Source organism: Anopheles merus, chromosome 3R (assembly GCF_017562075.2).
Source record: "Anopheles merus strain MAF chromosome 3R, AmerM5.1, whole genome shotgun sequence".
NCBI classification, from domain to species: Eukaryota; Metazoa; Arthropoda; class Insecta; order Diptera; family Culicidae; genus Anopheles; species Anopheles merus.
In genome coordinates this window covers 20,959,138-20,984,550 of record NC_054084.1, presented here as the reverse complement: position 1 = coordinate 20,984,550, position 25,413 = coordinate 20,959,138, and the positions used below count along the sequence as shown (strand labels likewise).

The 25,413-nt window shown below is 46.6% G+C and overlaps 1 protein-coding gene across 13 annotated transcripts in view; it reads left to right on the top strand.

The window, feature by feature from the left end:
• The window catches only part of LOC121597614 (GATA zinc finger domain-containing protein 16), a 245,487-nt gene that overhangs the window by 213,260 nt on the left and 6,814 nt on the right, over window positions 1-25,413 (top strand). For all 13 annotated transcript variants that reach the window (XM_041923501.1, XM_041923500.1, XM_041923492.1 and 10 more), the window contains exon 4: window positions 24,796-25,404. In XM_041923501.1, the coding sequence (XP_041779435.1) occupies window positions 24,796-25,404 (609 nt within the window). The remainder of the gene's footprint in view (window positions 1-24,795; window positions 25,405-25,413) is intronic.

Below are 25,413 nucleotides of genomic sequence, written 5' to 3'. Positions count from 1 at the left end.
ATGAGCTTCTCGGCCAACGACGAGGGTATTTATCTGCGAGCTCTTTTCGCATCATTTTCATGCTGCAAAAAGTGTACTTTTTTCGGTTTGTGTTCCTTCCTGGCTCACCACTTTTCATCTACCAGGTTTTCCAACGACAGAAATACAGCAAAAAAAAAAAAAAAAAAAAAAAAAAACACGCCCAAAAACGATTTCGCTATCGTTCTACACAAAACTTTAGCCCGTTTGGCCCGTTTACAGTTTGTGCAATATTCATTTAAATTTCAACCACTTTACCCACCGGTATCACAGCCCGATGTGTACGTGGGAGTTGTACTCGAACGAAACTGGAAGCTTAAACCCCTTCTTTTTTTATCCAAATTTTTGAAACTACCGATAGTGGAGCAGCAAAACCACCCAACCAACCGACGGAAGTTCGGCGCCGAATTGGTTGGTGCTGTGTCTGTGTTTTCATTTGCAAATGAGAAAGGCAACTTTATTGGTGCTTTAGTTTCGCGTTTTAACCATCCATCATCCGGGGGGTGGCTGCGATTCAATTGTTTTCAATTCATTTGAAGGTTGCTCTTATTTTTTTTCGTGAACCGACGACCATCATGGAGAGGTGCATGTTTTAGATTATCTCGGTTTTAAACTCTCTCGCACGCTTCCCGTGCCGCTGTTGTAAGTCAAATGCATAAAGAACATGCAAATCGTCGGTCACTGTTGAAATTGTTAAAAGCCTTTTTTTGTAGGTCCGTTTGATATTGCGTAATGGGACAACGACGCTCGATTTACAGGTTTGATTTTACGCGGTTTATAGCATTCTAAAAGAGTTATGGATGAATTAAGAAGCACACCGGCTCGGGAAAGTTACTTGTACTTTGGAAAATCAATAGCCCAATCTTCCAACAACGCCTGAATGCCGGTCACTTCCTGTTAATAAATTGATCAACCAGTTTCCACGCTTCCTTTTTGGCCCATCAACCGATGCAAACCATAATGTTCCCGTGCGAATGACGCGCTTCAATCGATCGTTCGATCACCCTCTTCGGAATTGGATGCATTTTCCCTTAAACGCCCAAAATTGCTACGCCCATAACCTTTTTGACACCCTTTTTGTTTTTTTTTTCGCGAAAAGAGTCGTTACCTTGTCCCCATCGTTTGCCACCCGTGGCCTACCCTCGGTAACGGGCGACGCTTCCGATTAATCGCCCATGATCGGGATCGAGAGTGGATTGACCTGTAAAGATGGGCGAGCTTTCAACGCGCCACACGGCTCGAATCTTCCGCCCGAATTCTCTCCAATTCGATCGCAACGAGGAAAAGAGAGAGAGAGAGAGAGAGAGAGAGAGAGAGAGAGAGAGAGAGAGAGAGAGAGAGAGAGAGGAGAGAGAGAGAGAGAGAGGGGGGGGGGGGGGGGGTATGGCTGCAAAATGTAACGCATCAGCAGAGGCTCGCTGGGCAAGGAACGCAGATGGAATGTAACAAACCGTTTAACACTAGATGGGTCCATTTGCTGCCCAATTGCCGAGTGAAAAAGCAATACCAACCGACACCCGGGGCACGACAACGCCCCATGGACACACCGGTGGGCCGCCGAAACCGCGCCCCGCCCTCTGTGGATTGTGTGTGTGTGTGTGTGTGTGTGTATGTTGGTTCCCTCTATCACATTGTAGGATCAAAGCAGATCGAAAAGTCCACCACCACCGGGCGATCGTACGATCGAGACAACCGGAAACATTTTAAGCTTCGGTCGATCGATCGACCGATCGATCCCATCATCATAAACGGCTGCACGAAAACGGCCCACGGTTAGGGCTTCGGCGATCGTTTTGCTTTTAGTATTCGATTGTCTCGATACATGGCCGACACTTCAGCACACACACACACACACACTCACATACTGGCAGACAGGCCCACACTTACACCCTTTAACAGGATACATCCGCCCGGGCTAAAAACGATCGCCGAAATGAGTGAATGAGCGCGTAGTAGGAAAAGCATGCTTTAAAAACAGAGAAATTGAGTGCGGACGGTGAACGTCGAAGCGAAAAGTGAAATATCGGTATGCAATTTCCAAAAAAAAAGAAGAAAAAACCCGCAAACGAGGAGCAGCATGGGCATCCCTCACTACCTAAGCATGACCCTGCGGCGACCCCACCCCGGCCAAAGAGCTGATAATTGCAATGTTTCGGGAAAATCGATCTCCATCCCAATGCTCGAACGATCGATTGATGGAAGCGGTGATGGAGCTTATTTCCCTCGCTAACACTTTGTCGGATCTTTACGTTTGCCCTAACTATTGCAGTGCTGTAGAGAGCCAGGGGCGAGGCACGTGGTTCGAATTTCGAAAGGAGAGGGTCCAAAGTGTATGGTGCGAGGAACATTCCGGAGTCTAGAATGAAGCAGGAGAACGCGGCAGACAGATGGACGCTGCGCGGTAAAGTGGGAAAATATGGAGCATTGCAACGTTAAAAGTTTTTGGAATTGTTCAGTGGGATTTTTTTTGTAGAATGCGATTAGAAGGTTTTATTAATTATAGAGATGTTGATAAGTGTATTGTTAATTGGTTTATCAAAATGCCCACTGAATCTAGAATCTAGGGAGCAATTCCTCAGAGAGATTTGATGAATGAATGATCGCAATATAAGTGTAGCAGCTGAAAGCGAAATTCCAAGTAAGCATAGCTCATTGAAAAAAAAACCCATTCTATGAACTATTCGTTCAATTGCAATATGTTTTTTGCTCTAGAATCGTTTGAACAGTGCCTTTCTGCCTCACGAATAAAACCGGGAGCATTATGCACACTTTCTTCGCGCACACACTCACCGCGACCTCCGGATGTGGCTCGTTACGAACCGTCGATCACGCTTAATCTTGGGCGCATCAGGCCTGTAGCATCAGCCTTTTCCCGCACCACTTCACTCTTCAAAAGCACGCCCTAACCATCGCACTGAGATGAGCCAAAGGTTTCTGCCAAAGTGAATGGAACGGTTATGCCGAAACCAAGGGCGGCTAGAGCTAATAAGAACGTTGGGTGTAGAAAGAAACAAAAGGACACACGAAAGAGAGCGCTAAGATTGTGCTCGGTACGCCGCCGCGGCTAAAGCTGCGCGGTTCCAATTCCATTCAACAAAAAACGATGAAGCCGCCGCCAGGTCCATTTCGTCGTGCCGCGATCATCCCCATCATCCCGGTTCATTGACGCGGCGGAGCATTCGCGAATTCATTCATTCGCGAGAATGTGTGTGTTTTTTTAAGGGAAGAGAGAGAGAGCGAGAGAGAGGGGAAAAAAGAAAGAACACATCAGCAATCAGCAATGATGCGCCGCGCGTAAAACGGCGAACCGCCGTGGCAGGGTCGTCCCGTGTCATAACATATGAAGGGCGGTTTGCCCTTTTAACGCGGCTGTAGCTGTGTGTGTGCGTGCTGGTCGCGTGAATGCGTTCTCTCGTTGAATGGGTTTTGGGGTTGAAGATACGTTTTTCGCTTCCCCTTTTTTGTAGGGCAATCGATTGCGTTATGCTGCATCCGTGACGCTTTTAGTCTGTACGTTAACAGTGCAGCCTCTGCACAGTATGTCGACCGCCGGATGGGACGGTCGCGGAATCCCGTTCTGGGCGCGATAATGATGGATCGGTGGTGATGTTTTTCAAGAAAATGTAGCGCTACTGTTTTTTTGTGTGCCAATCGATTTATTATGTAATACGATTCATATTACATGATGATGAAGTGAGCTTGCGCTATCGAGGAGTTTTTTTTTTCACTACTATTATTATTATTTAAGTATAAACTACTCGAATTTTTCACGTGAAATGCCCACCGCATGTCCTACATCTCGAAGCTCGTTACGAGAGTAGCAAGTAATTGTAGCCTTTACCATTCCTTATGGTTTACCAATTTGCCCGTGCATCCTTGCGCAAATCAATCCCGATAAAAAAAAACCTACATTAAACTACAACTCTTCTTCAGTGCTGCTCCCTCCCCGTGATACGGTTGCGCATATCATATGTAAAAGCAATGCGCGCGAAAGAAAAGCAAAAAAAGCGATTAAACAAAAGCTTGAATGCTAATGGAGTTCCGAAGATGGACAGCCCGCCCCAAGCTCACTCAATCTCCAAACTGCTCCCACCGCAAGCCGTACAGTTTTTCCTTTCACCACCCTCGTTCGGTTGGGCTTTTAAGTGCTCATAATTTTTAATACTGCTTTAAATATACATAATAAGCGATTTGAGTAATTGAAAACTATTATCAGTCGTTGGGTGGGAAGGTGAGAAGGCTGGAGCAGTGTGCGGGCGAGGTCGTCCCCGTGCTGGATAAAATAGATCGAAGATACTCAACGCAACGTATGCAAAACGAAACCCGGGGGGGGGGGACTAAAGTGGGCCAACTGGACCCTCTGAAACAAAGCGACCCGAGGTCAGCAAAGGTTCGAGCGTGTCAGCGGCAGTCGCGGCTGGGTTCGTCGCTTGCTGCGGCAGTGGCTTGGGATGAGTCTTTTGATTTAGGCTTTTGTTAAGCGATGGGGAGTGTAGATATTCATACCGTCCGGAGTTTCCCGTTTGCTATGGTGCTTTTGCATTCCAGAATGCTCCGGATTCTTTCCGCTTGCCCAGTCAGCGCTACAAGTAGATTTGTTTATTTGTTTATGGTATTGGCCACGGGAAGAGATGGAGCAAAAAAAAAAGGCGCATTACGCTTGATCATCCTCTGCCAGCAGTCCACAAAATTTCGACACAGTCGCGTACGGCACATCGAGTTCCAGTCGGTAACGGTGTTTTTTTTTTAAATTCTCTTTTCGTTGTTATAGTTTGACATCGAAAAGTAATCGTTGCTTACCAATCCTTTTCTGTGTTTTGGTCGCATCGCGGGATTAGCCTTAATCTCCTACAGAGACGGAACGGAACCGTGCGACGGTAAAAAGCGACCATTACATTGCGCGTCTTGTTTTTTTACCGTAAAGAATAAGCATGTGATGGACAAATCATGAGCCAAGCTGGCCAAGAGTGCCTCTCGCTCTGGCTTGCGCGCACTCGCAGGGTAACGCACCATTGAAAAAGGCACATTAATGCTCGTGTTTTTGTTCAGGTTGATCGGCTTTGAAAATTAACGGCAAATCTAATGCGCGCTTATGCATATCTATAATGCTTTCGTGTCTGCGTGTGTGTGTGTATGCATGATCCGGAAAAGAAAAGGGCATTAATGAGGCGGAAAGGGTTGTGGGGAAGGTGCTTTACCCGTGCATGTGTTCCATACCGCTACCGCTCAGTAGAAATGCTCCACTAATAGTAGTGATTTTGAAGCATCAACTGATAGGGATAGAACATCGCGATCGGATAACGAGCAAACACTCGCCCGAGAAAAAAAAACCACCCCCCAGATGGTAAGTGTCTGTGTGTGTGTGTGCGGGAAGGTTCTAAGATGTTCGATACTTTTAAGTGTTTTCGATTCTTAGCCGCGCACGCGGGACAATACGCGTCCAAAAAGGCGAGAGGAGGAGAGCATAAAGGGAAGGAGCAGCAGGAATTTCAATTAATACACCTCTCCCACCATTCTATGCATTACCGTTCGGCGGCGGCCTGCCCCGGTGTGTGCAATTGGCCTCGTTCATGTAAACATAACCCTTTCGATGGGCCAAACCCTGTAATTTACTTCACCGTGCCGCTCCGCAGCACTCCCCTCATACCCGATGGTGTGCACACCTTGTTTGCGCCGTTGTTTTAGCCGCTGTAAAAGAGCTTTTTCCGCTTTCCACGGCGCAGTCGATCGTTTGCCGATCATCAGGCGGGCCACTTCTTTAAATCCCCACCCGCCAGGAGGGTCCCCGTGATATGGAAAAACGGTCTGCTTCATAAGAAAGGGAAGCAGCGGTGAAGCCACGTTTCTCGGTGTAATTAACACCAGTAGTACAATACTGATAACGAGCCAAGCCTGAGCGCCTTTTTGTCTGGTTAGGTGCATTTGGGGTGGTCGTTACATTTGTTTTTTGTATAATGCTCCCCATGTTTTGACTTCTTTCACCGGAAACTATTTTATTCGGGTAAATGGGGGGTTTTATCTCATTTTTCATAATGGCCTAGAGGTTTATTTTTTATATTATTTTACGGAACACAGTTGCTCATGATTGAAATGAAAAATATCTTGTTAAAGATACTTTGCGTACAAAAATTATTACATTTAATCCCACACTGTACAAGGACAGCTTTGCAGGACAATAGGCATCATCCTTCACCAACCTACGTAACAAATGTGTACTTAAAGTTTGGCTTTTACCAACCTACCCTTGACAAACGTGGCATCTGGCGTGTAGGTTACAGTTTTGGTCAGTTAAGTGTGTACACTACTCCGTTGATTGGTATTTATTAGTGCACACCTTCTATTAATTTCCCACACCGCTTCCTCGTGCTTTTAACCCCGAAACTAACGATGTAGGTCAACCGATTGTCCGCCCATTGCCGATACACCACCCCTGCATTGACATCCACATGCCTCTGAACCGTTCCAATCGTAGATGGATAAGAGTTGAGTGTCATATTTAAACAACGGGAAGGTTTCTAGAGAGCGAGGAAAAAAATCTATCATTCCCCCAAATAAAGCGTTTCATTCAATCAATCTTTCAACGCCTTTGCCGGTCACTTTATCGACTCACCCAAGGAAAGAGGCGAAACCTTGGTACACTTGGCACACTCCACGGTTTTGGGACGATTCTTTTTCGGAGGAGTTTTAGTTCGAACAATTCTTTGCATTCTTCCACACAACGCGGGCGGGCGGTGTGTGTTGTGCGTGTCACGGTAGTGTGTGGTTTCGCAAACGGGACAACCGAGCCACGCGCGATGCCAAAAGTGACGCTATGATTAGTGTGTGCGTGTTTTTTATTTCAATGTAATTCGGTTTTTTTCCTCTTCATTTTACCCTATTCACAACTTTTGACCCATGTCCACCCACACGTGCGTTGCTGGATGTTGTTGGTTAAATTGCGCCGTTCGCAATGTGTTGCTTTTGGGCGATTTAAGGAAAGGGAACACAAAGCAACAACAACAATCGTTTAAACAAAAATCATCAACACCGAAACATGTAGCAAAGATGCAAAGATAGATCATACCGAGCTTTTTTTTTTCTTTTTGTTACTGGCAGGAGGCATTAGAAAGACAAACGATGGGAAGAAGAATCAAATCCATCCTTTTCTGCAGGGGGTGCAGCGCAGCGTGGTGCTGAGGTCTGTGTGCGGGTGGGGATGTGTGTTGCGTATGACTCAATCATGATCGCCATCAATCGATTTCATTGAAATCGCTCGTGGTAGAGTTTTTGAGCGGTGGTGGACGGATTTCACCGCTCCGGCGGTGGTGCTAGGTTTGCATGCGTACATGATTGTGCAAACGTGGCATAGAGTTCACATTTCGTCATGTTTCGATCGGTGAACACAGAGATTGATATTCGCTCTGTTGCTCCAACAGCAAGCATGGTGAGAAAAGGTTTTTGTTCATTTGTTTTTTAAGGGCAAATTTGAATCAATCGCCGTATGAAAAAAGGTATTAATTTTAAGCAAAATTGTGATTTTAAACGAATAAAACCATCTAACTGCTGTTGAGAAGCATTTTCGATTACAAAAACGTTCAAAAATATTCGTATCGTTCAATTACTTTCGAATAACTCTATTGCTGTCCACAATACTCAAAGTGAAATATGAAAGGAAGAGACCTCATGCAAAAAAAACAAGCAAGCAAACAAAAACTGCTGCAAAGAAAACGTGATCAATGGATCTCGATCTTTGAATGAATTTACAAAACCGGCATTTCGGCAACGACAACAGCAGCCGCCGCCGCTCACCGTTCGCGTAGTAGTTGCGTGGAAGCGCTAGCGCTCTCTTTCCAACACCTTCATCATGCTGTTGGGCGCTATATTCATCTCTGTTTGGCAGGCCTCGACGCTCGCTTGCATCCCCCATTCAACATCGTGTGCGCGCCGTACGCGATCGTGCTCGGGTTTCGAGCACCACACACTGCTCGAATCGCTTTGTTTGCTTAGGGGTGAGTGGTAAGCCTGTAAAGCTGCTCTCGCGAGAGAGAGCAATACAACACCGCACGAGAAGGACAGCACAGGCGAGTAGCTCCCTCTTGCACACGCTCGTTATCGATCAAGCAGACGGCAGTGGTCGTCTCGCTCGCACCGCACCAATGCCATCCTGCTTGCGCGATCGCGGACTGGTGCGAGAGAGCAGCGGCGTGCAACGGTGGAGAGACACACATGCGCGCCCGCGCGGACGCACAACAAATCCGCATGTTTTGTGTATGTTTTGTGTATGATCTCTTTAAAGCACCATTCAGTTTAATTTCAGACTCCGTGCCGGGCGTGTGCAGTGTGTGTGTTACGCGCGTGCAGCTCGAGAACGCGTCCCGCCGATCGACGATCTCGACGTCGTAGTCTAACCCTTTTCGAGTTTGTTGTGTTTGTGTCGCTTTTTTGTTGTTGTTCTCTCTTTCTCCTGCTACTTGTGATTCTTCGCCAGTCTCTTTGTGTGGGGGAGGGTGTAGCTGCCAACATATGCTGCACTTTTGTGTTGAATGTGCAGCAGCAGCATAGAGCTGCGCGCGGGGGCTGTGTGTGCATCGGAACGCGCGCACCAACATCAAACGGGCTCAAGGCACGGTCGCGTTTGTGTCGCCGTTCGTCCTGCGTAGTGCGTGTAGTGTATACACTGCGGGGGCAGCAAATCACGTCTCTTGCCGGGCCAGTAAAAGGAAATCGGTCGGTGGCGTTGGCCTGTGTGGTGTAAAAGGTAATAATCGGTAATGCCCATTGCGTATTCTTAGTGAGCCAGAATTTGTCTCTTTTTTTAATATTCCGTTCGTGTTCGTGTGTGGAATTTCAAAGCTCGAAGGCAAATGAAAATGTGTTTCGTTCTACGAGGGGAGCGCACGCTTTGAACTCCGCCTCCGCGTTTGCCCGTCCCGAAGTGGTTAGGATTTTCGTTTCCTTATGTGTGTCACGGTGGGTCGAGTAAAAACCCCCCCGAGAAAGATGTGTTCGTGTTTAAATTACGAAAGTAATTCCTTTGCATCCTCTCGTAAAACGAACCATTCTTGCACAAGTGTTTGCCCTTCCTCCCCAAAAAAGAAGATATAATATTCTATTTCGTGATTCTACTGTGCTCTCGTGTGTGCGTTTGTGTAAATGCGTCGGCTCAATTCGAACGGCCAATTTCAACCGGAAACCGGGTAAACACTGGGAACAGCACAAAATCAGATAGAGGAGCAAAGAAGGTTCAAAAACCGTACCCATCTCGAGCCCATCCGATCACACCTCTTCTGCTGCTGCTGCGCTCTACCTTTGCACACTCAACAGCCGTGGGACGTGGGACGCGGTGCATTTCCGGTGCTCCCATTGTGTGTGTGTGGCGGCGGTGGTAGCAGCGGCGGCGCAGGTGAAGGGCTGTGTGCGATCGAATTTCCAATACATCACCCTTCGCATCGCGTTGTGCGCGCATCTTTGATTTATTTGTGGTGTGTGTATATGTGTGTTGTGCTTTGCATTTAATTGGGTCGGCTTGTGACGATTGAAAGTGTTTCCGGTGTGTGGTGTGTGGTGGTGGTGGTGCATCAGCAACAATCAGTGCTTCCCCCCTTGCCGCCCTAGAATACGTTTTACATGTGTAGTTCGATTTGTTTTGCTGTAAAGCTCGATTTCCCCGCGACCAAAGTAGTTAAAATGTGAAACAAGAAACGCTTCACCATTTTGTGAATGAAAATCAGGCGCAAAGTTTATGAAACGATCTTTAACAAGAAGTATGTGAAGTGAATTATTTAGCACAGCAAAGAGAAAAAGGTTCTAAGTGAAAAATACAGCGCTAAATAAATGATGGCCTTTCTTGCAAAGTGTTGCCTCTGGCACATTGTTTTGTTATCGTTTGGCCCCGCCGGCCAGCTCCGGCAACGGGTTCGTCAGCACAAACGTTGGTACGGTGATGCAGCCTAAAGATAGTGCTTGAAATTTTCCAGAAGTTCCTGCTCGCTCTGGTAGTTTCCGAGTTTCCGGAAAGTGAAAACATCGCCGCCAGACACGGCGCTGCAACTCGCTCTCTACGCTTGCTGGCAAGATTTGCTGGCTGGAGCAAAACAGCATCACACACCCAACATTCCAGCATTCGTCTGCTCGTCAGCCGTTTCGGTATACGGTTTCGCCCCTTCAGCGGGAGTCGCCCGGCTTCTTGCTGGCCGTGTTTTCCTCCATTGCACCTCGTTGCATTTCCCATCCTTCCCCGTGCTCTCGTGCTTCTCGTAAGTAATCTCACACCGAAACCCGCCCGCTGAAACGCAGACGCACTTATCATCCACACGCGCTGCGTCGCCCGTGTGGCTTTATCCCGGTTCCGCCTCCCCCGGGTGCGGTGAAAAGCGCACAGAACATTCTTTCCAGACACATTCTCCAGGATGGCAGCTAGAGTTCTCTCTATCGTGCGAGCGCGCAGCACGCTGGAAAAAAAAGAAGCAACCAGGTCCAAAAATAGCCCCGTTCAATTAATCTTTAGAGCAAGACATAATTTTTCGTTTTTCACTACGTTCTTCTCCCCCGCGGCAACGAGTGCGGTTTGTGTGGCCCGTGTCCTGGAGACGGGTGGCAGAACCATTTGCCCGCATTCACAGCCAGCAAACAAAGACGCTTACTCACGGCAAGAGATCCTCTTTGTGTGTTTCCTGTTGAACCCGGGTGATGAAATGAGCAGTAACGCAAGATATGGAAGATCTTCTCGCTTTCAATCCGCAGGAGCGGGAAGAGTGGCCGTGTTGGAACATTTTTTGGGGGTACTCCGCCGACAACTCTGGGTGTTGGGCGAGGTCGTCGCGCACATCTTTGCGGCCGCGCTGCATCGAAATGCAACAAAAAAAACCCCCGGCGTCGCCGAGTGCAAGGGAAATGATTTATATTGCCTTGGTTGGCCTAGTTCAACCTGGTTGACTGTCTTCTTGTTTGTCTTTGTGATTGTGATGTTAGTGCAGCTTGGGCGTCGTTTTGCTGAGGGGGGAACTTTTTTTTTGTCGTTAATGAAACGGCGGTTCTTTGAATGTGTTTTTTTTAGCGGGTTAAGGACGGTAATTGCTGTTAATTGCTCTATGCTCACCGTAAGCACAATTTATGGTAATGAGGCGTACAGTGAGGGTGATAAAGAAAGATGTATTGTGCGGTTCTGCAGTTTTACGCTTAAAGTTGGCCGTGCGGTTTTGATTCTTATGCTGTGGCGGTGGCTTTTGTCATTTAAAAACACACAAATCGGACGAAGGAAACGAACCTTTTGCATGAAATCACTAATAATTAGATGAGTTGTGGATCATATTGATTTTTATTAAACGTTATACTTAAATTTATTACTTTGTTTTACCGTTAGCTACATATAACTATTAACTGCTTTTTTCTGACTAATGGAGCTTTAGTGATTAAATTATTATGAATGATTCACATTTTGTTCTACAAAGATCAATGTTATTACGTTCATTAAAACCATCATGCTTGGAAAAGTAAATCAATCACATAATTTGTCTCAAACAGAGTTTCTACATCAATTTAATAGAGTCACACATACATCAAAGTAAAATCTTTCCAATGTCACTCCCTAGTGCTCTGAATATTTTCCCTGCACATTTTGCCGCAATCCCCCATTTTCCTGGCAGTCATTGCTGAGAATCAAAGATTTCCCATTAAGCCCCAAAGCAAGTGTAATTTATCTTCCCCGAATCGCCACATCACAGTAGTAGCAGAAGTAGTAGTAGCTCAACCACAAACCAGCAGGAGAAGATCCAAACGAAGAGACGCTAAGGCCACCCATTTCGCCTAGAAATGAAATCGAAAATGCACCACAGCACGGTGCGGCCTGCATTACCCGACACCTTGTTGTTTATTGAAATTGTAATTAGATTAGAAAATTTTACCACACGCGATACCACCACCCCCTCCGCATGTGTGGACATCGTAGGAGGCCGACAGAAGAGTGAACCACAAGTTCGCTCTTTTTCGTTTTTTCCCCTTCCTTTTTGCTCTGCTTTTCTATTTACGGTTTGTAAACTGCACGGCGTGTTTCGTATCCTGCACGTCCTAAAAGGGCGTCTAAATGGTCGACATGAAACACACACACAGTCCGAAACGGACTCCCACCAAATGCATCTTGGCGCGCCGTACCAAACGCGCCATGAGTCATTCGCTCGTGTCACGAATGTGAATTCGAACGCGAACGGAAGGTTTATATTCGCGCGCCCATTGCACACACACATTAGAGCGTTCGCGGCAGGAGGAAAGAGGCATGCTCTGGCCGGCTGTAATCGCCTCCCACACAGTGCACACCCAGCTGCGGTCCTTAATGTGACGTTGCATTGCCAGTTTGCATGCGTCGTAAAAGTGATGCGCCTGCATTTATTCCACCACCATCCCATCCCTCTCGTCGGTCTTTCTTCCATGTGCCCCCATCGCCTCCCCACCGTGAACGATGTTTATCTGTTTGTTCGATGCCCCCAACGGTTCCTCCCGCGCGCTCTGTTGGTACATGTGTGTGTGTGTGTGGATTTATCGAGGGTGTACCGGGTGTACGGGGGCACATTGACTGGGCGGGGGCCGGGTCGTACTGAAAAGGCAAAGGCAAACAGATCTCAGACCCGATAGCCATGTGCTGATAGAGACCGTGGCAAAAATGGCCGTTGCCAAGCTGAATGAAAAGATTTGTTAACGATTTTCTCTTATCTGGATATTCCCTGAGCCATAATCTTCAATTTTAATGAAGGTTTTACATTGGTTTTACCATACCGATTGTTGATTGAAATTTCGATTCACTCATTTATTTTCCAATTTATCACTTTTCTGTATGAATTTAGTACTCAAATTGTATTCATTTATTTATCGTATAAACTTATAAACGCTTCAAAAGTCTTCCAAGCACTTGTCGTTTCTCGAGCCAGCCACTTATTGCTCGTTGGCCGCTCGGTCGTCGTACAGATTGTTAGCACTCGATGGCGCCTGGCTTGATGCTGTCAATTCATCACTGAATCGCTCAAACTGCCCAGCTGTCGTACGGCTATCGGAGATGCTGTGCACTACGCCCTAAACACAGCTGAGCCGGAGAACAATAAAAACAATTATTCCAGCAATGCATGTACGCAGCGTAAATTTTATTGCGGTAATGAATAACGCACTCCATAGTTGGTGTTTGGGATGAAATAAGTAACATAAAGTATACATTACTTCAATGGTGCTTGTCAAACAAGTTTGTTCCTGTAGTAGCCCTTCCAAAAAGTGATATTTACCATCGTCACTTTTTGAAATGCATATTTGAACGTGAAAATGATGAAAACCGACGTGATAGACGACGATAGGCATTTTAACACATTTTCTGTAGCAATTAATTTGCTATCAACACGCTTACATCACGCTTAACTCTATTATTATGTTCATGGAATGATTCGTCCTTGTACTAAAAAATACGCAAATCGAAATGGAAATCATCGAGGGTAAAGTTTTACACACACACTCAAAACACAATCTTACTAACAACTCAGTGAGTGTAACACCACGAGGTCGATCAAAGATTGTGAGTAATCGAGACCGGTACAGAGCAAGGGAGGGAAAACCTCCCATTCCGTTTCGATTAGTTTTGTGTAAATTGATTTGATTTTCTAACGGATAGCTATCGGCCAATCACACGCACACACGTGTGCAATGATGACCATGCGAAGACCATCGCGGATGATCTGTGAAGCGATTGTGAGGAAACTTTCAAAAATTTGCAACCCGCTTGAAATGATAGTTTGGTTTGGTTTTTGCTTTTGCTCCATTAAAATAGCTATGTAATAGATTTTCTAATTAGTGTTTGGTGCAGAAACCAATCCACCTGCCCTGTCCAGGTCCCTCCTATGTGAGGAGCTTTTTTTTTTTTGTTGCTGTAGGATTGGACAGGCAGCCCCACTGTGGTACAGGGAAGTGTTTCGTACGGCTTATATCAGCATCGTACGATAAAATCTTTTACCAGTCGAATGTGGTTTCGGAGTGTGTGAGATCCCCCAGTTCTCGTTCTTCGTTCACGGCTGCACTATTGCCAATGGCCATGCAACAATGCACTCTGGTGTTAATGGAAATGGTTGCAACCAGGCCGAGTCCGAGATTCACATTAATAGATACGCGAGGTTAATTATTTCACATCAATAAATTGTGAATACTTCTGTGACAGCAACATTGAATATGGTTAATTAGCGGTTCATTCACAGGGTGGCATGTGAAATGTATATACGTTGGTAGAACATGGCGCTTCAATTAAGAGCTGTGTACGAAATTCTATTCTTGGAACGGATATTAATTAACGTGCTGTTGCAGTGTGACTTTTGAGTTTTGAAAAACAATACCTTTTATATTCGGTTTTTTATCTTATCAAATAAAATGTCTTCAACGACAAATGATCCCTGATATCGTGATATACACTTTCCACCATCAAGTATAAATAATGCTTGAGTTTGCCATTTACTCTCTTTTTCCCCATTCTCACAAAAACACACAAAAAATCCATCGTTGACATTTAAAATTAAACCCCCAACCGACATACAATTGAACGTTGAACAATTTCCGTCACTGGAAAATGAAAAAAAAAGAAGGTTACCTGCTTGTACAATCCTGCGCGCTGCACTTTGTTGTGCGCTTTGGTGCAAATCAAACCCGGGGAGCAAAGAAATACGGCAACAACAACTGAAGAAACGAAAACAAAAATCAGGGCAACTCCGGTACCACAACACTGCTGATGCAAGCCAATGCAAACCACACAGACCGAAGCCAATTCTTTCTAATCGCGTAAATGCGCTGAGGCAACATTTCATCCGCCCTTTCCCCCGCCTTCGAGGCACTTATTTTTATCGATTTTAATTACATGCAATTGCAAAGCGTAACTATTTCTCAGTCACCAAGCGCCACCAGCCGCCGCCACCGTCGCCGTACGAATGCTTTTAAAAACTATATCAGCCCATGCTCATCGATTTGGTTGGCTGGGTTCAGTTAGCTGCCGGCGGGTCGGGACTGTGTGTGTTTAGTTTTGCAGGGCAGATATCAGCAAAGTGGCAGTAGTTTTCGGTTGGAAATGGAAGAACAATTACACCACGCTGCGCACCCCATTTCCAATGGTTGCGTTGGCTAGATGTTGATCTTTAATTGTGTGACGCAATGGCTCGCGGGGTGGGGGTAGGAGGAGGAGGAGCCCTTTATACTTGCTTTTTCATGCAAAGCAATAGTTCATAGTGTGCACGAATGGAAAAAAAGACATACGTTTGCTGTATGTGTGTTTGGTGATTTAAGTGATTATTCTGCTCCTCATTCCTGAAGTTTGAATTTTCAAACTTCAAAGGGAGCTTCAAATCTCCTTCGTCCGATGAAAAACTTCCCCTACCTAATGACAAATGACTTTGCTTCTCCTGTGGCCAATAGAGAGTTTTTTTTTAATCTTTCTTGCCTCGACATTTCTGGATTAGTTTGATTTCCTCAATCATCCTACCGAACGATCATTCGTCGCTCCATCCATCTACTCACCGGAGAGCGACCGTATTACTGCTCGTACTTGCTTTCAATTCGCGGTGCAATCACAATTTAATGAGCACATTTTTCGGTGCTGCCGTACCTGATCCACCGCACCTCGTACCTTTGGGTGATTCCGAGCCATTATTACGCGCAGCCACAGGGCAGGGGCAGCGATACAAAGAAACTCAATCTTCAGCCGAGACGGCCGAGAACCATCAGAGAGAACCTCGAAACGACAAGCACCCCATAGTATCAGTGACTACACGCCAAGTACGCAAAGATACGTACGAGCTAACGCAGTAACCAACACAGCATAACAAAAAAAAAGGCCCAACTTCCACTTGATGCTTACACACATTATTCCACGAAGGGGGGAACACATTCCTGTTGCTCCGAAAATAAAACGAGGTGCCCATTCAAAGATCATTTCCTGCCACGGCAAAGTGATTGCGTGTGGAATGAACAAAACGGGAGGGGTTAGGTAAAGCAAATGGTGCTGGATAGGTTGAATATGAGGTGCGGTAGTTCTATCAACGCATAAGTCTTGAATCTCATTTATCAAAAAAGAAGAGAGTAAAAAACCCATCCTTCCCTGACACCACCACCCTGCTGACATACGCCAAACGAGCTAAAAACGGACCGGCACAGGGGAAGAGCGGCAAGGCGGAGCGAGCCGTGGCACAAATTGTATGAAAACCTTCCTTCCTGTGGCTTCGTTATGGTTTGATGTCCGAAGAATCACCTGATCAGTTCTGGAGCTTTGCGGGATGTGCGGGCAAGCAGGATCATCATTGTCCACGCGGCAGGGCGGAAAAGTAGTATTACGCTACTAGCGGAGCTAAGTTTTGGGAAGGTGTTTTTTTTAACTTATTTTGGCGCTGCTGTTCTGGCATATTTAACGTTTCACTTTCTCACCCGTCCATGCCGCCGCCGCCATTTGTGACGGATGATTCGGTATGGAAACATATTCTAAGCCGAGCCTTTTGCTCGCGTTCGCTATCGTACCACGGGAAACGTGATTTTAATTCGCTTCCCTACCACCCAAAGGCAGACCGATCTATCGTCATCTGGCCGTACGTTCTTGGGACCGCAATCATTTAACGTTCATTTCCTGCTCTTCGAGCTTTGGAGCTCGCTAGGTCTTCGTTTTATCATTATCATTTCAAGCAAATGATTTCTGAAGAAGTTGTTTTTTATATCTTCCTTTTTCCTTGTTAGTTTAGTATTGGAATTCTACAAGATCTAGCAGAGATAGTGACGGTAGAGCTATAAATGGTAACTTAATGGAGGAACATGATAACTTTAATTCCAGGAAAACTCAAATCGATGTTACGATGTTGCTTTTGCTCCAATCGAATGTTACTCAATTCATCAATAATATCCATATACGGGGTTGATTCCCAATAGAAACCTCTCCGTTATTATTTAGCTAATCCCTTAGCTCTCCCAACGGAACGGCTTCAACAATGCGTCCCGAAAACGTTCAAACAAAGAACCCAAGGACTCTACACACAAAACGCACCGATCAGCTTAGCACCACGAACCAGATGGTCTGCAGAACGGGCCGACCGCACCACTGCGTCCGGACGTTCTGCTTTGTATGCAGATTAGTGTCTCCGCACTTCCGGCTGTGCTTTGTTCGCTCGGAGGAGTTTTTTTTCCCAAGAACTCCAGACCATTAATTCAGACATACCAACGCAAGCGTGTTCCGTATGGCGGTGCGCACCGCTGTAACTATCATCTCTCGAGCCGAGAACTTTTATCCAATTTTCGAACGTTCCGGACAGTGTGGTGGAAATATCTCCGGAACCGAGCGGAGCGAGCGTACGGATGGCTTTCCAATCGAATTATGCGTGCACACCAGGGAACAACTCTTCACATACTCCCGAACTCCGGGCTGAGATAGGACGTCGAGACGACGAGACTTGACTGATTACATCAATCCGTGGACCGGCGATAATTCCCCAAACCTTCTCGGCGTAGCTATACCTGGATGATGTTACACACGCATGGCTTCTGCTTGGTGTGCTCTGCTGTACAGCGCTGCTCCCCGTGACTGATTGTAGAGTGAAGTGGATTTCGTAGAGTACCCAAATCACGCCCTAGCTCGTCCGAAAAGTTGGTGATTTGTCTTTTCTGTGCCCCGGCTGTCGCTATCTTATCCCGCATAAGGGAGATAAGCGGGTTGGTTGGTACTGGAGAGCACCTAGAATTACGCGCTATCTCATCATCGCATGGAAATCATCGACCTCTGGGTACGGGGAATGGTACACCTTCGGGTGTCCGTCACTGCAGAGGACAGCAGGCCCGCGTCCGGGCCTTGTCCATTTGTTCATTCATCCGAATCATTCGTTAGCGGAAGATGCCTAATCATGGTGAGTAATGTTCCTGCTGCTGCGTTGCTGTGGCAAAAGGTGTGCAGCAGCACACGGTGTCCGGAGCGGGAACAACATCCGCTTTCTGTCCGTTCGCTCTAGGTCGCCTAGATTTGTTGCCTACACTCGCCACACTGTTCTGTCAGTTTTACAGCAACCGTCAGAACAATTCCTGTACCCACGGAAGCACAAGATTATGCTTCTGGGGAGAAACGAAATGGACAAGGCAGCTCTTATCCAGGAGGTGCTAAAACGAGTCAAACCTCAATATGTGGCAACAGATAGAGAGGAGCTTAGACGAAATTAAAATAGGAATGGGGGAAAAAAACGCTTCCAAATCTTTTCTACTCAAATGCCACCGGAAACAGACCAGTGTGACAGTCCAGTGTGTCCGGTCGATATAAATAAATTCCAACTACAACTAGCCCTCCGATGTGCTGTCAGCTTTTCCCCCGAAACACCTCAGGCATCTTGATACGTCTGTGACTCGACAAATTCTCTGCTGCTCTGCGTTCATCCCGTCACATCTTATCACAAATACGGCTGAACCTGAATGATACAGCCCTGCATAAAGGTGTGTGCGTGTGTGTGAAAGAGGCATCACAGGAAGTGAATTCCGTCGGGCATGATTAATTGATTCATTTCTTCACCCAGCATCCCGCGGGGCAAGGCGTGCATGAGAGGAGCGTGAGATTTCGGGACAAGTCTGGTGCCTGTGCAGTCGCATCGGTATGGCAGACCCCTGGGCCTATTATGTTGGTTTGTGTTTGGAATTTTATGATCTCTTTTTTTTCTTCTTCTTTCGCTCGGATGGTTGATGTGGATTGATATGAGATTGATGGGAGTTTGGTTTTTTGGGTATATGGAATTATCTCTGGCCCTTGCTTTCGGTATCCTGGGGACTTACAGACGTACAGACAGTTCGAATACTTGATGATGGGTTTTGTTGTGATACTATTAAGAGAACGTGATATTCATGGGATATTAAACTAGAAATAGTTATAAATTGAGATCGATCTCTGTATATCTCTTTATGGAAAAAGTTTTCAAAATAGTTTCAACATAAGAATTTCCAGGAACTTTGTACTTAATGTCCATCAGAAAAGAGTTGCAGATGTATGGTGCAATAACATCTATGCTAGAGCCTCTCACTTGAGCCTTACTCAAACCGTTCCCAGGTCCTGGAATTCACACGGTAAATGGACGGTTTTGAATAAATATATGCGCAAAGAATTGGAATTGTTTGCTGGTGACGCTCTGCTGCTGCTACAATATTCATTTTTACACAATCGACCGCCCGGTGCCCGGGTACGCTTCAATAGATCCGAGGCCACAAAATGAGATTCCGCTCGCGCTACCAGTGCACCCACAAATCACCGAAAAAAAAAATCCTTTCACTTCTCACGCAATACCCGGCGCGTCTATAGCGGGCCCCGTTGCGCAGTTGCAAGCATAAATCATACGCAGAAGTATGCAAATGCCCTTGTTACGGTGTGTATCTCGCAGTAGCGGCAAGTGCACCCGAACGGTCGTAAGATAGATTGTACCGTTTTTTGTTTTCTTGCCTCCTGCGATCGATGCGAACCCGGCAAATCCGAACGGTTCAGTGCTCCTTCCGGGGGGTGCGAGCAAAATGCTAATAATAATAAAACTAAAAGTGAAACCATTTTCCATGCGCGCGCGCGCTCGCCCCGTAGAAAAATAAATGGCAAACAACACTGTGTGTGCGAGCACATAACTGTACCGAGCACGATCGCTGCACTACATAATAGAAACGATGGCGCGCGCGCATATCGATGATGATAAGCGTTCGGCGCTCTAAGGCACAACGCGCGAGATCAGCATTATAGTCGGGCGGGCGCACACACGGTCAGTTTCCCACGATCCTTCGTCGCTTGGTGGGGTTTCACTGTTCGGAACCACTTACGTACCCGCTCCTTAACGTTCGTTGATCCGCTGCGGTCTGCGTTCCTTCGAAACCGCTCCCCAGCGTTAAGCAGGAACTTCCTTCTCCATCATTTGCAGCCATTCGTTATGCTGGTTCTGATGGCCTTTTGCCTTCTCGCCAGCCACGATAATGCTGGTCCCAGCTTCTTCTGGGGTTCCTCCAACGATAAACGAAAACCACATAAACACAACACACACACACATACACACAGTGGTGCCACCCCCAAAGCATGCTTTACAGTCGGTCGATCCTCGAACCTTCGTGCCCGTTGCTGATTCATTTTGTTGTGTATTCTGTGTTGTGTCTGCCTTCTTTTTCCTGCTTCTGCTCTCTTCCCCCATTCCATCGCTGGGTGGTTATGTTTGTCCATTCACTCTTTCTATGCTATGCTTTATGCTGCTTTTTCTGCTCCACACTCTCCACCCGAAGAGCGCACATAAACGGTTGCGGGCGGTAGAGCCGGTCAGCAGACGAAAATCTGGAAGCCGGCAACTGGGGTATGTGGCGGGCTCGCGGTTCGTTCGTGTGTAAGGCTTTACGATCGTGTTGGCGACGCGAATGAGATTTTTCCCCCCATTTCGCAACTTTCGTCGCCGCGCCGCGTCGAGTCGAAGAAAATATAAAAATGAATGAATGAAGGTGTGAGAGCAGCAGCAGCAGAAGCAGCCTCACAATACACACTTTCGCTCTCGATGGAAACAGGCTGGACCGCCGAGGCGTTTGGGACAAGCGGTTCCAATGTTGCAGGACTCTACCATCATTCTAGATCATTGATCATATGATCGGTAAGGCAGGGAAGCAGTTAAAAAAATTGTTTCGGTATTTGAGATTGTTGTTGAAGTATAGGAATGTTTAATACTTTTTTAATTAAAAAAAATTGATTAATTATCAACCTAAGCAATGCTTTTTATTCGGTTTAAAAACATGTGCTTAAAATTCAGTTTTAGAAAAGATTCTATGATTACAACAAATTAGTGATGGGATTTAAGCAAAACATGTAATAACAGTTGTAATATAAATGAATGGTTTTGATGATGATATTGATAAGGTTTTAATCGTATTGAAATGGATTTATTTATCGTTAAAAAAACGAAATTGTTCCTATTCTTATGTAATTTAATGTACAACATATAACATTCAATGTACAACAACAACACTGTTGAATGTATCGAAGCTTCTGTACTAGAAAATGCAATGCACAGAGCCAGACTGCACCTATTTTTCATCATAATTGGATCCGCCAACATAAGCTTCGTCAAATACGCCAGTGCAATCGTTTGACGAGACAGACCACCTTTGAGTTGCATCGTCATCGGTACACTGTCGTCCCTTTTTGCCTCAAAAGAAAAATAAAACACCGATAAAATTAATCATCTACCGGACGGGGCACATCTCGGTGACATTTTCAACGGGTGCGGACACGCCCGGACGTCGTTCGATCACCGTGCCAAGAATAATGCCAAAAGCCCGCGGGTGGCACAAGTTAACCTTTCACCTCTCTCTCTCTCTCTTGGGCGAAGGAGGGCTGTGCAGATCTCGGTTTGCCAATCGGTGATCCGTCCGCTCCTATCAGCTTATGGCTGAGGCTTCCTGCAGCTCAACTCCCCGGGAGCGTCAGCCGGAGATGAGTGTCTCCTCTTCCCGTTTTACCCTGTTGCCAGAACACGGCACCACAAACGACCGATCATGTCATGTTGGTATGTGCGCCACAGGTAATGTTGCAATGGCAATTTCCATAGTTCAAAATTCGATTGACTTTGCTCCATCGATGCAAAGGGTGGCTTTTTTGCCTTCATAACAGCCAAGAAGTCAGCACAGAAATGGCTCCAACCACCACCAATACCATCGTCGTTCCATATTTAAAATGTCGAGCATGTTCTTGAGGGGACCGGACCGGTGCTGAATTAATCATTATTTTTATACTACACCTTTCCATTTGCTCGAGATCGTGATTCTCTCCCACATCTACCGCAGTCACACACACACACACACACACTCACGATCAATCTCGTCCACGATCGATAGTACACATGATCTTTATGCCAAAATTTGAGCCGGGCGCGCACCATTACCCGCGAGCGTTTGGAATTAAGGTTGTGGAAGGCAACCCGGCCCGGCACATCAATCACCATAATGGGGAGGGAGGTAGAGAACGGCTTCGTGTTAATTAACAGTTACCGGTGTACATGTGTGTGTGTGTTTGTAGGAAAGATCCTAAGGCTGCGTCCCTTTCCCCACAGTCCCCTATCAGGTACAACGCTCCTTCAATTTCAGCCCGAACACTACCCCAGCCTTAATTAGCTGATTATCGTCAGTTTTTGATCGGTATGTTCCTTCCTATGTTGCGCTACCACCTCACAGCACCCTGTCCCTTCCCTTTCCAACGGGGCCCCCGACCAGTAGCCTTTTTTCTTCTCTCCATTGCCTTTACCGGGCGAGTAGGTCCCGCCGTGGCCGCACGCCTTCTGTGAATCGAATCATAATCGATTATGCTCACCGCGCCTTGCGCGATATGCCCGCCGGCACTGGTTGCCACCACCCGCCAGCAGGCGGCAAAGGTGTGTACGATTTGGTTCTCCCCCACGGCATGTTTTTTTTTATACCGTCGTCTGGTTTTTTTTTCTTTCAAAACATACTTCCTTCCTGAATTGTATATTTTGGTTCATTAAATAAATTCGTGATTGGAGCAAACGCCTTTTTACGTCACTTTTTGCACGATTGGACCCGGTCGCGGTAAAAGTACAACTATCCAAGTCTGTCGGTAGCGAGGGGATAATGGCGATAGGCCGCCAATTGGCTTCTGTCGATCCGATCGGCGGTCTTGGTATTAATTGCCATAAAGCGTGCAAATGAGCCATGGAACACTGGACTGATTGAACCCGGTAATAGCGTGGTGGTGCCTGTCGACGAGCGTACCTTGTGTGTACGCTATCTTGTCTAATTTATATTAAAAGCAAAACGCAGCATTTTTATTGTGCGCATTGTTCCAGTTGCATGACTTCAATCAAATTGTACTAAGAAAAGGGGCGGCGAAACTACTCTACCCTTTTGTCTAGCTCCAAAATGGACAACGGGTGTGTTATAAAATGATAAACACAGCCCATTCAGCATTCACACACACAAACGGAAGCAACACTCCCAAACCCTCCCCCACCCCGTCCTGCGTTTCGAGCCGCCTTTCCAAAACAATAAACCGCGGGGCTGTGTACTAAAAATCATAAACGATCTAATGAAGAGTTTTCCAAACGGACTCCAATAATGATCCATTTGCTGCTTTTAGAGCTGTTCAGATGGAGAGGGGGTGAGGTAACTATGTATGCAAAAACAGAAACACACTCCACCACAAAAAAGGCATCTCTTCCCAGCCGTAATCTCTAACCGGTTGTGGACCCCAGAGTTCCTGGTGGCGGGTGGGAAATAACGATCCACCGAGCAGGCAAGTACGCTACGGTTTCATCATCATCACCCTGTTCGTTAGAGACGGCTTTAAAACCTGACGGCACTCATCAACGTGATGTGGGTGGAGGGGGAGGGGTTTGGGGTTCGGCTGCAAGAGTCTAATAAAAGTGTAATGTACACGGATCGGCTATTTATGTTTATTTTTCCTTTGCCCCGTTTCACTGATTTCCTACTTTTGTGCCGTGGTACAGACCGCGCGCACACACAGTCGCACGCACTTCCTCCATACGGGCTAGTGGCCAGTGTCATTGGCCTATAGTAGGAGCACAACAGCACCCATCACGCCAGTCAGCCTGTTTACGAAGCAAACATATTTATTGGTAAATATTATTTGCATTAATTAAACATTTAATTGCATCAATCGGAAACGGGCGCACGCGTGTGTGTTGGCGAAAAGCGCCGCGCCCGTCTTCGTTTCCACTTCGCTTTACGATCAATTATGTGTGTGGAAAGCGATTTCTTTGCTTAATGTTGAGTTGGATAGTCGAATGCGTGTGTGTACGTACGCCCTCATCCAGCTGGAGACAAACGAGGAAGAAACACTAAAAACACAAGATACATCCTGCACAAACGGCGCTTGGGGGTGGCCTATTAACGTGTTTTAAAGCTACGTAAAATCGGCTGGTTAAGGGTTGTTATTAATTTTCCTGCTAGCATCAAAGGGAATGGGGGATAGGCATGCCAAAATCCGTGGGCAGATGAGTTTGATTGAACTAGTTCTTTTTTTAATGTTATTCATCCAATGGCAGGAAAATGAAATATTCTCTCCAACGAACGCGGGAACTTGTGGGAATGATCGATTTTGATTGAGAGATTGTCAAAACATTGCGCGCGTTTCCTTTGCTTGTCAACAAACCGTTCCCGGAGAGAGGAGGAGGGTACACCGTTCCGTGCATCAGATAATCATGGGAATTCATCCGGCAGGTTAATAAGCGGCGACAATAAGCGGCGCTCGTCTGCGTATTAGCGCAAAGGGGAGTGCGCACTTGCGTGAATCATTTAGTGCACAGCTCTCGGCTGTCACCATCGCCGTGGATGGTGGAAAAGATCAAAGGCGAGGCTGCCGTACCCGTTGGAGCAACCAAAACCATGAGTGTGTCAGCCAAAAGTAGAGAGAGAGTCAAAGAGCTCCCCCCACAGGAGCGCAAAAAGGATGCAAATCATTAGCGTACCGCAAGATCACGTTCCTAGCCGGGAAAGTTCAAAGTCGGAGATCACGAGTGTGTGCCAAAATAGGATGCGCACGCATACACAATCGCGCACCCGCCAGCAGATAGGTAGAACTGCACAAGGATGCAATCTGAGATGATTGAAGGAAAAGTGTTCGCGATGTGAAAGGACTGTTGGGGAGGGTTGCAATTAATTAGCCGTGTGAATCGCGCTGGCTTTGATTTATTGAAATAATTCTAATTATGATTATCCATTGCCAAGTATTCTAGGATGGACCGATTATCTCTCTATGTTGCTAACGAACACGTTTTACCTTCTCCCTTTCCGCTCCAGGAAATACTCGCCGAATCGTCCGCGAAGTTGGAGCAGCTGATCGCTTCGTCGCCCGCGACGCTCGCGCTCAAGGCGTCGGCCGAGCAGGACGCGATCGCCGCCCTGCAAGCCCTGCGCAACAACAACAATCATACAAAATCAGTTACCTCAGTACTTAGTAAAACGCACCTGCAAAACCTGGAAGCGAATGCCGTGTCTGTGATCCCCATCGAGAGTATGAAACTTACTTCCACCGGCGAGCTACAACATCAGCCAGCAACGACGACCACCACCACCACCATCATCCATCAGCAAGAGGAGCAGCAGCAACCGTTGCAAATATTTCACCAGCAGCAACAGCAGCAGCAACAGCAGCAGCAGAACAGCCTACCAAAGCAGCCGTTTATACAGGTGCGCAACCTGACGCAGCTGCAGAAGGAGCACCTCGAGACGGCCGAGGTGTTGATGGACATCAGCAAAAAGGCCATCATCTCGCCGCCCAGCTCGAACCCCCAATCGCCCAGCCTGCTTGCCGAGCAGAAGCAGCAGAAGCAGCAGCAAACGCTACAGTATCAAATTAACCTTAACAATCAGCAGCAACCGCAAAGTATTAAATCTTCTGTGATAAAGGTAAGTTCC